General features: G+C 42.4%; 2 protein-coding genes and 1 pseudogene across 4 annotated transcripts in view; 1 reads left to right on the top strand and 2 right to left on the bottom strand.

The window, feature by feature from the left end:
* The window catches only part of lhfpl4a (LHFPL tetraspan subfamily member 4a), a 56,078-nt gene extending 52,884 nt beyond the window's left edge, over window positions 1-3,194 (bottom strand). For both annotated transcript variants that reach the window (XM_029776290.1, XM_029776289.1), the window contains exon 1: window positions 2,074-3,194. In XM_029776290.1, the coding sequence (XP_029632150.1) occupies window positions 2,074-2,479 (406 nt within the window). In that variant the 5' untranslated portion in view covers window positions 2,480-3,194. The remainder of the gene's footprint in view (window positions 1-2,073) is intronic.
* A 2,226-nt stretch (window positions 3,195-5,420) lies between these two features.
* On the bottom strand, window positions 5,421-6,523 carry LOC115147831 (LHFPL tetraspan subfamily member 4 protein pseudogene; annotated as a pseudogene).
* A 9,764-nt stretch (window positions 6,524-16,287) lies between these two features.
* Window positions 16,288-17,435, top strand: part of LOC115208333 (myotubularin-related protein 14) — a 46,652-nt gene continuing 45,504 nt past the window's right edge. For both annotated transcript variants that reach the window (XM_029776287.1, XM_029776288.1), the window contains exon 1: window positions 16,288-17,181. In XM_029776287.1, the coding sequence (XP_029632147.1) occupies window positions 17,041-17,181 (141 nt within the window). In that variant the 5' untranslated portion in view covers window positions 16,288-17,040. The remainder of the gene's footprint in view (window positions 17,182-17,435) is intronic.

The following is a 17,435-nucleotide window of genomic DNA, read 5'->3' as shown; positions in this document are numbered from 1 at the left end:
TCAAATGAGTCTGTTGCCTACTGTTACATTCCTGGTGACAGAGGTGCTGATGGAACTCCACAGCTTAGCATTAAATTGATATGTAGCATCACAAATGGAATCCTATTCCCTTTATAGTGCACTACCTTTGAACAAGGCCTTGGTTCCAGTATATCCTATCCCAGTGTCATCCAGGTCTGAATGTCTACCTTATGCCATCTCCCCCTGCCCCCCCCCCCTCTCTCTCTCTCTCTCGTTCCCTTTACATTTCTCTACTTCCCTCCATCTCTAGAGACTGTGACTTGGCAGAGCAGAAAATTAGGAGAAATTTTATTTGAAGAGGTACTGAGTCCACCATATTCCTCCCTCTCCTGTGCACCCCATGCCTTCTCCAATACTATAACTTTGAAGCAGAACAATAGTGCAACAGCAGATTGAGGTTTCCCGAATTCCCCAATTTTGCCAATGCTGTGAAGTGCGTGTGTGTGTGTGTGTGCGCGCGCACGTGTGTGTGCACGTACATGCGTGCGCAATTACGCCAAGAAATATCAAAGCTAATACTCACCATCCATTTCCAAATCTCACTCTCAAATCCGCACTTTGACTTTCTCAACTACATGCACGTCTCACGCAACTCTTATCTGAATTCACAGTCGGTGGCTACACACATTTAGAGCGAATTAAATTGCACTGTGTCTAATTAATTAGGGGTTAGTGCAATTTGAGATGTATGACGGGCTTCCGTGCGACTGAGCACATAATGTGAGTTGGCGTGCGTGTGGCAGGTACACTACACCTGAACTGAGACAATCTGTTCCCTCTGTGTGTGTGTGTGCGCGCGTCGCTCGCTCAGACAAGGTGCATGAACCGCACCGCACAGCGACATAAATCCCATGTTTCTTTCACAAAAGTTTAAATACAATCCTGGAAACCGAGGCCAGGGATTCCAAACAAAGTCAAAAGCTGTCACCTGTCACAGTTATTTGTGTTGTTGGCTGAATTCTCTCAGTAAAATAAAGAACAACGAACAGAGCTCATATGTCTTTTTTTGATGCCAGACAAATCACCATTTTGTTTTACACGTCCTTCACTGGGTTCCATTCAAAACGAATCAAAAAAGCTAATAATATTATATCATATTCAATTGTCTGATTCATGGTCGTGACAGAGCTATATACACTAGTGTCATTGCCATGTTATACGCATGTAATTACGCAGAAATCCAGTTTGAAACCACGACAGGAATTCAAGAAACCACGACAGGAATTCAACTGTGCGTTCCCAATGATGAGAACTAAATTAATTTGACCAAGATTATGTGAAAAATATCAGGTATTAAAATCAGGCATGGTGTAGGCTATGGCTATATGGGCACTTGGCCACAAACATAGAAACTGTGATCGCTGTTGCAATACTTCCCAAGGAAGTTAATGGGCATAATTTCATATAATTACACTATAACAATTTGTTTCATCCCCGATGTCACGTGGCCACAGTGATAAAGATTAAAACTTGAATCGGCAAGGGGTTTGATCGTCAAGGGGTTTCCCCCTCTCTGTTTCTCGCTCTCTCTATCTCACTCACTCTCTCTCTCTCTCTCTCTCTCTCTCACACACACACAGCCCACACGACATATGTTTTACTTTCCATTGAAAATCCTATTTTCCCTAACCCTAACCTTATCCCTTACCCTAATCTTAAACCCTAACCATAATGTCTAACCATAATTCTAATCCTACCCTAATTGTAATCCTAACCCTAAACCTAACCCCTAATCTTAAAATAGCCTTTGTCCTCGTAGGGATTCGGAAATGTCCCCATGAGAGAGAATTTTCCTTGTTTTACTATCCTTGTGGGGACTTTTGGGGATTTCCGGTACCCACGACGATAGTAATACAAGACCACACACACACACACACACACACACACACACACACACACACACACACACACACACACACATACAGTAAGCTACAACAGCACATCCAGGTGTTGTTGAACAGTGAGGAAAGTAATGGACCCCTCAATGTTTGTGAGCAGAATACATGAATTGCCCCATCCGTGGTGGTTGCTACCCAAACGCCAATATCTTACCACATAGCAGCTGCATCCAAGCGCAGGTCTTGTAGACAGTGGCGGTGTTGCAGAAGAAGAAGAGGATGAAGCAGGCGATGCATCCCAAGATCAGCACCATGGACAGCAACACGAAGAAGGTTGCCGCTTTAAATGCGCTCGAAGGGATGCTGCTGAATTCGGCGAAGGTTCCTTGGCAGGTGAGCTCCCGGTTGGAGTTCCCAGTGCCCACGCAGTAGTGGAACAAGCCGAAGTAGCCAGCGTGTGGGGTGTTCACGCTGTCCCCAATCCAGTAGGGCTGAATGAACACCACCACGTTAATAATGGCCAAACATATGGTGAAAATGGCCCACAGAACCCCAATGGCCCGCGAATTCCGCATGTAGTTGTCATGGTAAATCTTGGAGGCTTCTTGCGAAGGCAGCATTTTCCCCACCCCTGGCGTTACCTCGTAATCTCCTCGTCTCCCCCCTATCTTCTTCAATGGTCCCTCAGCAACGCTTTTGATATATGCACACTCCGGGGTCTCTAAAATATGGAGATAAAAATGTTCTCATAAAAATTACACAAAGGTCTGCACTGTCTCCCCAGGTCCACTGTCTCCCCAGGTCAAGGTCCAGGTTTCTGGCTTTATTTAGTCTCACATCCAAATGGTTTCCAAATGACGGAAGACCGAAGCGTTAAGCCCGAAGCGTGATTCAACAATGATGGGGAAGACCCTCCCTCCTCTCAACACGTAACGACACAGCAGAGTCGATCAAGCTCACATTGCACAAAACAATGGTCTTGGAAAAACTGGATTAGACGCATTATTTGCCATTCACCACCACCGTCAGAGTGTTAATAATGAAGCTATACCACTCCCATTAGATCGAACGGTTCAAATGAGAGACAAGCAGCGCTGCCGAGCCCCACTGATGAATCATCCGCGAACGAATTGAGATATAAGGAAAACGGGAGCATTCGTTACGAACGCCTGTCATTTTGTTACATACATCCTGAAAAAGAGACCGATACTTGTCCTTTGAAGAATGAAGACGAGAAAAGATGGGCTTTAGTCGTATCACTGTACATACATGACCCCATGGTCGAGGGTTTTCATACTATCTCCTGGTTTTCCCTCTCGCTCTCTCCTCCGCCTCTCTTCTCCGCGCGATCACGCTCACCGGGGGATGTTGAGAGTTGTCGATGATGGCGCGCACACGTTTGAATATTGCAGAAATGTGAACGCCTCCAGTGTCCATACCTCACTGGTAATCCTCAATTCCCAACCAAACACAAGTTGATGTATAGCCTACAGAGAAAACAATTGTAAAATAGTGCATGGATGGGGACTATATGGGGATACGGGGACTTACAGGGCTAAACAAAACCTGCTGGTCTACTAATCCTTTGACAAAATAATTAATAGGTGTTAAAACATGGCAATGATTTAAAGGCAACTTCAAGTTGGTTAATTTTCTAACCACATTGCATCCTGCACACTAAAAACAAATGGTTACATATAGTGCCAAATAAGGGTTATTTTGCTTTTAACCATAGGGGATCCCTTTTTGGTGCTATATATACTGAACAAAAATATGAACATATGAACGCAACATGTAAGGTGTTGGTCCCATGTGTCATGAGCTGAAATAAAAGATCCCAGAAATGTTCCATATGCACAAAAAGCTTATTTCTCTCAAATTGTGTACACGAATTTGTTTACATCCCTGTTAGTGAGGATTTATCCTTTGCCAAGATAATCCATCCACCTGACATGTATGGCATATCAAGAAGCTGATTAAACAGCATGATCATTACACAAATGCACCTTGTGCTGGGGACAGTAAAAGGCCACTTTAAAATGTGCAGTTTTGAGGGAGCGTACAATTGGCATGCTGATTGCAGGAATGTCCACCAGAGCTGTGGCCAGAGAATTTAATGTTAATTTATCTAACATAACCACCTCCAACGTCGGTTTAGAGAATTTGTCAGTACGTCCAACCGACCTCAAAACTAAGCCAGCCCAGGACCTCCACATCCGGTTTCTTCACCTGCAGGATTGTCTGAGACCGGCCACACGGACAGCTGATGAAACAGAGGAGTGTTTCTGTCAGTAATAAAGCCCTTTTGTGGGGAAAAACTTATTCTGATGGGATGGGCCTGACTTTCCAGTGGGTGAAATTTTATTTTTAAATTTTTATTTCACCTTTATTTAACCAGGTAGGCAAGTTGAGAACAAGTTCTCATTTACAACTGCGACCTGGCCAAGATTGTCACGTCCTGACCAGTATAGAGGATTATTTGTTATTGTAGTTTGGTCAGGACGTGGCAGAGGGTATTAGTTTATGTATTCCGGGGTTTTGGGTTTCTTTTCTATGTTTGTGTTTCTATGGGTTTTCTATCTGTTCTGTTTCTATATTAGTTAATTGGGGTATGGACTCTCAATTGAAGGCAGGTGTTTTCTAGTTGCCTTTGATTGGGAGTCCTATATATTAGGGTGTGTTTGGTCTTGTTGTTTGTGGGTAGTTGGTTTAGCACTGCTATACGTGTGTAGCCTGCGATACTGTTCCTGTCGGTCATTGTTTTGTTCGTGGTGTTCACATTATAATAAATTATGATGAGCACGCAATCCGCTGCATATTGGTCCACTTTGTCCGACAGCGATTTCAACATATCTTCTGACGAAGAGGAACGTGACAAAGATAAAGCAAAGCAGTTCGACACATATAACAACACAGAGTTACACATGGAGTAAAACAAACATACAGTCAATAATACAGTAGAAAAATAAGTCTATACACAATGTGAGCAAATGAGGTGAGATAATGGAGGTAAAGGCAATAAATAGGCCATGGTGGCAAAGTAAATACAATATAGCAAATCCCCCCCCAAAAAATCCGTAGATTAGGGCCCTAATTAATTTATTTCAATTGACTGATTTCCTTATATTAACTGTAACTCAGTAAAATTGTTGAAATTGTTGTTTGTTGCGTTTATATTTTTGTTCAGTATAGAACCCTTTTTTGTGGGTTCTATAAAGAACCCTTTTTAATTGTTATTTATAGAACTTTTATTGAGAATGGCTCTATTAAGAACATTTATCAATCTCATAAGTTCTACAAATAACCTTTTGAAGAACCATACAGGGTTATTTTTCCTGGTCAGTCATATTATATTGTTAAAATTCCATAAATTGTGTTAAGTGAGGAGTTTAATCAGGTGTGCTTGCCCTGGAATGGCTTAGGGTCCGTAAGGAGAGAATTGAGAACCACTGATTTAGACAACAGTTTTCAACTAACACAATGCCATACAAGCATAGCTGCAGGAAGTAGGGGTGCTGGGGGTGCAGCAGAATGCATGAATTGCCCTATCCGTGGTGGTTGCTACCCAAACGCCAATATCTTACCACATAGCAGCTGCATCCAAGCGCAGGTCTTGTAGACAGTAGCGGTGTTGCAGAAGAAGAAGAGGATGAAGCAGGCGATGCATCCCAAGATCAGCACCATGGACAGCAACACGAAGAAGGTTGCCGCTTTAAATGCGCTCGAAGGGATGCTGCTGAATTCGGCGAAGGTTCCTTGGCAGGTGAGCTCCCGGTTGGAGTTCCCAGTGCCCACGCAGTAGTGGAACAAGCCGAAGTAGCCGGCGTGTGGGGTGTTCACGCTGTCCCCAATCCAGTAGGGCTGAATGAACACCACCACGTTAATAATGGCCAAACATATGGTGAAAATAGCCCACAGAACCCCAATGGCCCACAAGCTCCGCATGTAGTTGTCATGGTAAATCTTGGAGTCTTCTTGCGAAGGCAGAATTTTCCACACCCCTGGTTCTCAATTGACACAATGCCATACAAGCATAGCCGCAGGAAGTAGGGGTGCTGGGGGTGCTGCATTAGCCCCTGGTGGTGAGATAGTAAAATTGCAGAAGTGGTGTAAGAGTTTATGTTGCAATTAAAAACGATGAATCTATTTTTTCGTTTCATTATTGATATAAATGATAATGGGATATTTATATATGTGCCCCATTCTGCACGGCAAGCTCTCAGATCTGTTTTGTTAGCGGTGCACTCATGATATGCTCTTCTATATTCAGTTGTGGGGGGTTGGAGTTGGACACGCTCTGCTGTATGCTAGACAGTTTAGTTTGAGTTGAGTCGGGTCTCTCTCCCTTTCTTTCCATCTCCCCTTTCTCTCTCCCGCTTCTCTTCTCTCTCCCTTGTGTTGGATATCAAGTGATCTGGAGCGCTTCCACTTATATTTTCTATTAGTTTACTAATCTAAATTTGTCGAAAAAGGAATGGGAACCATATCAAGTAAGGAACAAGGCATTCTCTTGCCTTTGGCTCGCAGGCCTGCTCCTGCCCATGTCAAACACCTAGGCGTACTAGCCCACCAGTCCAGCAAGCAACACAGTGTTGGGTGCGGCCCAGCTTTCCACCTGCCGGTGCTGGATTGGGTTGAGCACTTTTCTCCACAATGGATCGCATAGCTGTCCATTTGTGCTCTGTTTTAATAGGCACCCCTCTTGTTTTCTCTTTTTCACATACACACACGTTGTAGTTATGCAGTACAAAGCAATGTGCGCTTTGTTCACATCGGTCTATTTTGTTTTGCAAACAGTCATGCGTTAAATTAACAAAGGCTGCAGTGACTACTGTTGCCCAATCTTGACCTATGGTTAGGCTACTTATCACATTAGGAGATGTATTTTATTGTTAGCCTGCAAATGTCTGTGTCAGCACCCCTTATCCAAAACATCTTCCCGTAGCTATGCATACAAGACACCGTCACTGGCCATCAGGGGCGCAACTTTCAATGGGGACATGACCTCCCGACATTCTCAAATTGAATTTTTGTCCCCCCCAGTTTTCTCATTGCACTTTGATACAAAAATCGGCAAAGGTGTGCTTTAGGACTATGCGGACGCCTCACAGCGGTCAGGTAGGCTGTTTGGTGGTTTTCAGCAGGTTGGATTTAGGACCCCCGCGGACACCACAGAGTGTGTGCTTTTTCTCCAAGTTGTAAAAGCAAGCAGAGCAGAAACTGGCTACTATTTATTTGACTGATGTAGCTGGCAAGGTAACTACTGTTTGACTTGACAGAAAAAATTGTATTTATTTCCAAGAGCTGAGTTAGTAGTGTAACTGACATGTAACATTAGCTAATGAATTACATGTTTAATCCCCTCTCGACTGAAGTTCTGTCTGAAGTGAATGAACTAGTTAGCCTAGTTAGCCTCTAGTTATCTGTCAGGTAGCAGTATCTAACAGTTGTTGTGTGTACGGAAATGTTTTGAAGCCTTTGTTTTGTCCCATTTCAACAGAAGTAAAATAACTTGGCTAGTTTTCACTAACTTTAGCTATTAATTTTGCGTCAATCACACTAGACCTGAATCAAATCAAATCAAAATCAAATGAAAGTTTATTTGTCACGTGCGCCGAATACAACAGGTGTAGATCTTACAGTGAAATGCTTACTTACAGGCTCTAACCAATAGTGCAAAAAAGGTGTTAGGTGAACAATAGGTAAGTAAAGAAATAAAACAACAGTAAAAAGACAGGCTATATACAGTAGCGAGGCTATAAAAGTAGCGAAGCTACATACAGACACCGGTTAGTCAGGCTGATTGAGGTAGTATGTACACGTAGATATGGTTAAAGTGACTATGCATATATGATGAACAGAGTAGCAGTAGCATAAAAGAGGGGTTGGCGGGTGGTGGGTGTCGGGACACAATGCAGATAGCTTGGTTAGCCAATGTGCAGGAGCACTGGTTGGTCGGCCCAATTGAGGTAGTATGTACATGAATGTATAGTTTTTTTAATTTTATTTTTATTTCACCTTTATTTAACCAGGTAGGCAAGTTGCGAAGAAGTTCTCATTTACAATTGCGACCTGGCCAAGATAAAGCAAAGCAGTTTGACACATACAACAACCCAGAGTTACACATGGAGTAAAACAAACATACAGTCAATAATATAGTAGAAAAATAAGTCTATATACAAAGTGAGCAAATGAGGTGAGATAAGGGAGGTAAAGGCAAAAAAGGCCATGGTGGCGAAGTAAATACAATATAGCAAGTAAAACACTGGAATAGTAGATTTGCAGTAGAAGAAAGTGCAAAGTAGAAATAGAAATAATGGGGTGCAAAGGAGAAAAATAAATAAATAAATATAGTAGGGGAAGAGGTAGTTGTTTGGGCTAATATAGATGGGCTATGTACAGGTGCAGCAGAGAACTGGAAGGAGAGGCGGCCGAAGGAGGAATTGGCTTTGGGGGCGACCAGAGAGATATACCTGCTGGAGCGCGTGCTACAGGTGGGTGCTGCTATGGTGACCAGCGAGCTGAGATAAGGGGGGACTTTACCTAGCAGGGTCTTGTAGACGACCTGGAGCCAGTGGGTTTGGTGACGAGTATGAAGCGAGCCAACGAGAGCGTACAGGTCGCAGTGGTGGGTAGTATATGGGGTTTTGGTGACAAAACGGATGGCACTGTGATAGACTGCATCCAATTTATTGAGTAGGGTATTGGAGGCTATTTTGTAAATGACATCGCCGAAGTCGAGGATTGGTAGGATGGTCAGTTTTACGAGGGTATGTTTGGCAGCATGAGTGAAAGATGCTTTGTTGTGAAATAGGAAGACAATTCTAGATTTAACTTTGGATTGGAGATGTTTGATGTGAGTCTGGAAGGAGAGTTTACAGTCTAACCAGACACCTAGATATTTGTAGTTGTCCACATATTCTAAGTCAGAACCGTCCAGAGTAATGATGCTGGATGGGCAGGCAGGTGCAGGCAGCGATCGGTTGAAGAGCATGCATTTAGTTTTACTTGTATTTAAGAGCAGTTGGAGGCCACGGAAGGAGTTTTTTATGGCATTGAAGCTCCTCTGGAGGGTAGTTAACACAGTGTCCAAAGAAGGGCCAGAAGTATACAGAATGGTGTCGTCTGCGTAGAGGTGGATCAGAGACTCACCAGCAGCAAGAGCAACATCATTGATGTATACAGAGAAAAGAGTCGGCCCAAGAATTGAATACTGTGGCACCCCCATAGAGACTGCCAGAGGCCCGGACAACTGGCCCTCCGATTTGACACACTGAACTCTATCAGAGAAGCAGTTGGTGAACCATGCGAGGCAATCATTTGAGAAACCAAGGCTATTGAGTCTGCCGATGAGGATGTGGTGATTGACAGAGTCGAAAGCCTTGGCCAGGTCAATGAATATGGCTACACAGTATTGTTTCTTATCGATGGCGGTTAAGATATCGTTTAGGACCTTGAGCGTGGCTGAGGTGCACCCATGACCAGCTCTGAAACCAGATTGCATAGCGGAGAAGGTGCGGTGGGATTCGAAATGGTCGGTAATCTGTTTGTTAACTTGGCTTTCGAAGACTTTAGAAAGGCAGGGTAGGATAGATATAGGTCTGTAGCAGTTTGGGTCAAGAGTGTCCCCCCCTTTGAAGAGGGGGATGACCACAGCTGCTTTCCAGTCTTTGGGAATCTCAGGCGACATGAAAGAGAGGTTGAACAGGCTAGTAATAGGGGTTGCAACAATTTTGGCAGACAATGTTAGAAAGAAAGGGTCCAGATTGTCTAGTCCGGCTGATTTGTAGGGGTCCAGATTTTGCAGCTCTTTCAGAACATCAGCTGACTGGATTTGGGAGAAGGAGAAATGGGGAAGGCTTGGGCGAGTTGCTGTGGGGGGTGCAGTGCTGTTGACCAGGCTAGGGGTAGCCAGGTGGAAATCATGGCCAGCCGTTAAGTACTTGGTTAAAGTAGTTAAAGTGACTATGCATATATGATAAACAGTAGCAGCAGCATAAAAATATGGAGTGTGGGGGCACCCAATGCAAATAGTCCGGGTAGCCATTTGATTACCTGTTTAGGAGTCTTATGGCTTGGGTGTAAAAACTGTTGGAAGCCGTTTTGTCCTAGACTTGGCACTCCGGTACCGCTTGCCATGCGGTAGTAGAGAAAAAAGTCTATGACTGGGGTGGCTGGGGTCTTTGACAATTTTTAGGGCCTTCCTCTGACACCGCCTGGTGTAGAGGTCCTGGATGGCAGGCAGCTTAGCCCCAGTGATGTACTGGGCCGTACGCACTACCCTCTGTAGCGCCTTGTGGTCAGAGGCCGAGCAATTGCCGTACCAGGCAGTGTTGCAACCAGTCAGGATGCTCTCGATGTTGCAGCTGTAGAACCTTTTGAGGATCTCAGGACCCATGCCAAATCTTTTTAGTTTCCTGAGGGGGAATAGGCTCTGTCGTGCCCTCTTCACGACTGTCTTGGTGTGTTGGTGTGTTGTAGTCAATGAATAGCATTCTCACATAAGTGTTCTTTTTGTCCTGGTGGGAAAGGGCAGTGTGGAGTGCAATAGAGATTGCATCATCTATGGATCTGTTTGGGCGGTATGCAAATTGGAGTGGGTCTAGGGTTTCTGGGATAATGGTGTTGATGTGAGCCATTACCAACCTTTCAAAGCACTTCATGGCTATGGACGGGAGTGCTACGGACGGGAGTGCTACGGGTATGTAGTCATTTAGGCAGGTTGCCTTTGTGTTCTTGGGCACAGGGACAATGGTGGTCTGCTTGAAACTTGTTGGTATTACAGACTCAATCAGGGACATGTTGAACATGTCAGTGAAGACACCTGCCAGTTGGTCAACACATGCCCGGAGCACACGTCCTGGTAATCCATCTGGCCCAGCAGCCTTGTGTATGTTGACCTGTTTAAAGGTCTTACGTCGGCTACGGAGAGCGTGATCACACAGTCGTCCTGAACAGCTGTATTGACACTTTCCCTGTTTGATGGTTCATCACAGGGCATAGCAGGATTTCTTGTAAGCTTCCGGGTTAGAGTCCCGCACCTTGAAAGCGGCAGCTATACCCTTTAGCTCAGTGCAAATGCTGCCTGTAATCCATGGCTTCTGGTTAGGGTATGTACGTACAGTCACTGTGGGGACGACGTCCTCGATGCACTTATTGATAAAGCCATTGACTGATGTGGTGTACTCCTCAATGCCATCGGAAGAATCCCGGAACATGTTCCAGTCTGTGATAGCAACACAGTCCTGTAGTTTAGCATCTGCTACATCAGACCACTTTTTTATAGACCGAGTCACTGGTGCAGGAATCAGGAGGATAGAGTTGTGGTCGGATTTACCAAATGGAGGACGAGGGAGAGCTTTGTACGCGTCTCTGTGTGTGGAGTACAGGTTATCTAGAATTTTTTTCCCTCTGGTTGCACATTTAACATGTTGATAGAAATTTGGTAGAACTGATTTAAGTTTCCCTGCATTAAAGTCTCTGGCCACTAGGAGCGCCACCTCTGGTGAGTGGTTTCCTGTTTGCTTATTTCCTTATACAGCTGACTGAGTGCGGTCTTAGTGCCAGCATCTGTCTGTGGTGGTAAATAAACAGCCACGAAAAGTATAGCTGAAAACTCTCTAGGCAAGTAGTGTGGCCTGCAATTTATCACAATATACTCTACTTCAGGCGAGCAAAATCTAGACACTTCCTGAGATTTCGTGCACCAGCTGTTGTTTACAAATATGCACAGACCCCCCCCCCTCGTCTTACCGGAGTGTGCTGTTCTATCTTGCCGGGGCAGCGTATATCCCTGTAGCTGAATATCCATGTCATCATTCAGCCACGATTCCGCGAAACATAGGATATTACAGTTTTGATGTGCCGTTGGTAGGATATTCGTGATCGTACCTCGTCTAATTTATTGTCCAATGATTGCACGTTGGCGAGTAGTATTGACGGTAATGGCAGCTTTCCCAGTCGCCTTCGCCGGGTCCTGACCAGGCATCCGGCTCTTTGTTCTCTGTACCTGCGTCACTTCCTCTTGCAAATAACGGGGATGTCGGTTCTGTGGGGTGTTTGGAGAATGTCTTGTGCGTCATCTTTGTTGTAGAAAAAATCTTTGTCTAATCTGAGGTGAGTGATCGCTGTCCTGATATCCAGAAGCTCTTTTTTGCCGTAAGATACGTTTGCAAAAACATTATGTACAAAATAAGTTACAAATAACGTGAAAAAACCCCACATAATTGCACAATTGGTTGGGCACCCATAAAACTGCTGCCATTTCTTCCGGCACCATTTTAATCAAACGATGAAACCAGCGGGTAAATGATTGAAGACTGATATTCTGACTTTTTTGACAGCACAATGTGAGTTTTTATTAGTCAGTACAGCAATGTAATGTTGTTGATCTGTCAGTTTCCCAAGCTAATTCCCTACTTTTCACACTGACACGGTATAAACAGCTCTACAGGCTTCACTGTCATGGTACAGTCAGTACACAACACTATGCTCATCATGCCTTAGCAGGATCAGATGGGGACAGTTGTCCCACCAGATCAGACAGCCAGGGAAGACAGAGCTCAGGTGAATTTTGCAGTATATTATAACAACCAGTGAAATGATGCAAAGTTCCAATCTTGAGTTGATGGGTCGGCTACAGTCTGGGATCTGGGAATAATGCTAATTTCAATTATTGAACCATTGATTATATTCTTGGATAATACAATGTATTAATGTACACCAAGGTAATTATTTGTCATGCTTCATCTGAGTGGGATCAGATGGTGACAGGGGTCTCAGCAGGCCAGGGTCAGGCAACTAGGGAAGACCATTCTGTGACGGCGCTGACGTGACCTTTTACAGATGCAACACTTTATTCTCTCTGTGCAGCAAACACAGGACAAGCCAGAAGCTTCAAAGATTGAAACTATTTTAAGACAGTCTGACAGACCTCTAAAGTTGATTTCCAAACTGTATCAAGGGTTGATAGAGGTTTTTCCTCATGACACAAAACATGTAAAACAACAATGTGAGGAAGACCTGGGAGACACCATTGATGATGATGAATGGATACAGATATGTTTGAATTCCGAGTCATGTTGATATAATCACAGACATAAATTACTGCAGTTTTAAGACCATCCATAGAACGTACTATATGCCAGTGAACATGAATATAATGCATCCAGAAATGTAATTCCTCTGCTGGAGGTGCAAAACACAAAAAGGGGAAACATTTGCATATGTTATGCTCTTGTGAAGGCTGGCTGAATTCTGGCAAAGAGTATGTTCTTTTATCTCAGCATGTTTACAGATTCACCCTTCTCCTCGTTTTTGTTTGCTTGGAAATGTTGATACTGAAGACTCTTATCAGAAGAAACTGTGTAACCTAGCGTTGCCATTAATCGGAAGGTTGGTTATCCTCCCACAACGTCACAATGGATGGCATTAATGTCAAATTATGTATCACTAGATTTGATTTATTACCAGATTAAGGGTATACTGTGCAACTTTCATAAGGTCTGAATGCCTTATATGGAATACTGTACGACAAAAGGAGTCTGCATTGAAAACATGTCCACGTCAGGGGAGATACCTATTTAGGAAATCCCTAGTTGCTGGGATGCTCAGTCCTGGCCCTAGGTTCTGCCGTAGAGTTGGTTGTCACTCTGGTCTTGGCCTAACAGACTCAAAACCAATAATGAATGTTTTACTAAGATTCTAAAGCTGAGTGGGGTGTGTTGGGTTGGAGCGCTGCAAGTAAAAAGAGCTCTACAGTACTATTAGGCCTATGATATGAATCCTCCGTAAATATTGGGACAGTGAAGCATTTTTTCTTCTTTTGGCTCTATATTCCAAAAGTTTGAAATCAAACAATGACCGTGAAGTTAAAGTGCAGACTGTCAGCTTTAATTTGAGGGAATTTTCATCCATAGCGAGTGAACCGTTTAGAAATTACAGCACTTTTGTACATAGACCCCCATTTTAGAGGAGCAAAAGTATAAGAACAAATTAACTTGTATGTGTATTAAAGTACTAAAAAGTTAAGTATTTAGTCCGACATTCATAGCACGCAATGACTACATCAAGCTTGTGAATCTACAAATTTGTTGGATACATTTTCTGTTTGTTTTAGTTGTGTTTCAGATAATTTTTTGCCCAATAGAGATGAATGGTAAATAATGTATTGTGTAATTTTGGAGTCCTTATTGTAAATAAGAATATAATATGTTTCCAAACACCATCGAACCCACAAATGCTGATGCTCCAGATACTCAACTAGTCTAAAGAAAGCCAGTTTTATTGCTTCTTTAATCAGAACAACAGTTTTCCGCTGTGCTAACATAATTGCATAAGGGTTTTCTAATGATCAATTTGCCTTTTAAAATTATAAACTTGGATTAGCTAACACAACGTGCCATTGGAACACAGGAGTGATAGATGCTGATAATGGGCCTCTGAACGCCTATGTAGATATTCCATAAAAAATCAGCCGTTTCCAGCAACAATAGTAATTTACAACATTAACAATGTCTACACTGTATTTCTGATCAATTTGATGTTATTTTAATGGACAAAAAAATGTGTTTTTCTTTCAAAAAGAAGGAAATGTCTAAGTGAACGGTAGTGTAATTTTTAAATGGTTCTCTAGTAAATTAGTAACGTCTCACCCCATGCTCAAGAATGGCCTTTTTCTCTACATTCAAATTACAGCTGCTCATTTTTGGTTATTTGAAAAATAAATAATCTCCAAAATATCATTATTTTCTAAACAAGCCTTAGAAAGTTGGTTGCAATTTCAGTTTAATCCACCTGAAAAGACAGAACAAATAATACAACAAATATTTTTGATAAACTCAAATATACTAATTGATTAAAAAAACATATTTTTCGATCAAATTTAAAAAAAGGTATAATCTTTGTAAATTATATCATAAATATGACTGGTGGAGTTATGTCACACATGCAGCTAACACAGACATATGGAAATGTCTGCTCTACCCAAAATTACAACCAACTAATTGCAGCATTACCACAAAAATGGAAGAGGCAAGTGGAAGGAGGAAAAAGTAAGGAACTTGTCTGTCGGCCCTGCATTAAAGACCAAAAATGGTTAAAGAAAATTGTGATAAATAAAAATATATACCAGTTTCATTTAAGGACGAAAAAAATGACAGCTGTGCCATATAAATTGCAAAATATTTGGGAAGAGATTTTCAATGTACCGATTCCATGGCACATGGTTTATGAATTGACACGCAAAACGACACTGGATTCAAAACTTCTAATTTTTCCATTTAAATTATTATACAAAATTCTTGCAACTAATAGAATGTTATATATATGGAAATACAATCTTCTCAGCTCTGCAGATTTTGCTGCGAGGAGGCAGAGTCATTAGATCTATTATTTTGGTACTGTCCATATGTAGCTCATTTTTGGTCACAGGTCCAGGAATGGCTGAAGAATTGCAACATTTACATAGAACTAACGCTGCAGATAGCAATGCTGGGTGATTTGAAAAGTCATAGTCAATCGATCAATAATATAATAATTATTTTAGCAAAAATGTTTATCTTTAATTTACAATCTGTTGAAGCAATGAGAATAGAAAGGTTCAGTCTTTTGTGATGCATCACAGCACAGTTGAAAAATGTATGGCAAATGGAAATCCAAAATGGATGGTGTTAAGAGATAGATGGGAAGGGGTTGAATGGAGCTGAAGGGTGGGACTAATAATAACAAGATAACAAATGTAAAACATACTGGGTCTGTAAAATGTATATAGGTTCAGAAATGTTGCGAAATAGCACAGTTACAAATAGAATGGACATTAGAAATAGAGGAAGGCCAGGAATAAAAACAAACAAAATATAACTATTGTAAAATAGATTGTGTCTGTAAAATGTGTATAGTATGTATAAACTGAAGGTAGAAGCCTAAGTGTTATTATTTATTAGTTTACTCCAATTGGGCGAGGGACGGTAGGGTTTGCGGTGAATAATAAAGGTATATTCTAAAAAAAGTGTGTATATATAAATGTAAATGTAAATATATGTATGTATGCATATATGTATGTGTATATATGTATGTATGTATGTATATATATGTGTATATGTATCAATGTTTATTTATATATATGTATATGGGTATGTATGTTTGTTTTTAGAAAGATATATTTACCCCAAAAACATATGGGGGATTGGAAATGATGCAGACAATTACGTTGATTGAAGCAACAATCTATCTGCAATATTAAAGCTGATCCCCCCCGAAAACGGAGACGTGGCTGAGTGAAATAGGAATCCTGACTTAATTAACTTAAAATATCACACTTTATTGCAAATCTGTGGTATATGTAAGAAAGTCCCACTTTAATTGACAATTGGCTGTTAATTAATGAGCGTTTACGAATTGAATGCCTCACGTCATTATCAGGTGGCGATGGTGGTCACGTGCTGGTTTCAACTTCCTGTTTACCACTTGTTCCTTGAGACAGTTCACGGATTTCAACACTTGCACATTCGTGTGATTTTGATCGAGAACAAAAAATACGTATTTGAATCCCTGCAGCTACGGAATTAATCGTTTTGGAAACTTTCCTATTTTTTGTCATCTTTGCCTAGCGGAAATTAAGACGTGACATTGAGGAAACGCGTGACTAGGCCAGGAGTCCTTGAGATTTCCTGAGTCAGGCCCCCGGACTACATGATTGAAGCTCGTAACGTTAGTGTTCCTCTGTCAACACCAAACATACGCGTGATGAGGGCAAGGACTACAAACCAGTCAGCTGGGTGATTGTCTGCATTACATTTTAAAGGCTAACTTTTGGTAATGTGGTGGTTTTAACTTGGAGCGTGGATACGTTCTAAAAGGAGCTAAGTTAACTAGTTAAAGTAGCTAACGTTAGTCAACTAAATCCACCTCCTCCGGCTTAGTTAGTTAGCCACGTTAGCTACAGCCTTCTTGCCTGGCCAGTTTTTCCTGGAAGTTTTAGCTAGCCGTCCTTGTTTGTAGAGGGTTCCAACCCGGCGGTGCCCTGCATTCAGGAACAATACCCGGCTCCGGCCCCTTCAAGCGGGCAGTCAGAAATAAACTGGCTGGGAAGGGATGGCCTGGTGGCTCTTCCCGTTCCCAATGTGCTGCGGTGTTTGAGGGCGGACGAGTTCGGATAGAGCCCAAGGTGGGTCGCGGCACGATGATGGCTGCATCCCCGTCTGTGTCCGGGAGCCTAACGGCCTCCGGACTAACTTTATCCGGCAGAAAGAGCGAGGAAATAGCGGATTTGATCGATTTGTTTTCGAAGACACAGTACAGAGCGAAAGAAGTCTCCCGACGGGTAAGTTAGAGGTTCTCAACATGCACATGTTTCTATTATCATAATTTCTGCATGTCATATAATAGCCCTGCTTTAGCTATGTATTTTCCCAGAGATAGTGTACCATTAAATCTCGATCACGACTCTCAGTTCCATTGTATTACACTTAAGTCATTGGACGAAGGCGTCTTCTGTAGTGGGGAGTTTTTGTTAAGATCCCTGGCTCTCGGTCTAAACATTAACATAGGTTTCATATCTGCGTGAAATAATTTTAA

Source organism: Salmo trutta, chromosome 14 (genome assembly GCF_901001165.1).
Source record: "Salmo trutta chromosome 14, fSalTru1.1, whole genome shotgun sequence".
Lineage (NCBI taxonomy): Eukaryota > Metazoa > Chordata > Actinopteri > Salmoniformes > Salmonidae > Salmo > Salmo trutta.
The sequence above is the reverse complement of the archived record's forward strand: the minus strand, read 5'-3'. Positions and strand labels throughout refer to the sequence as shown.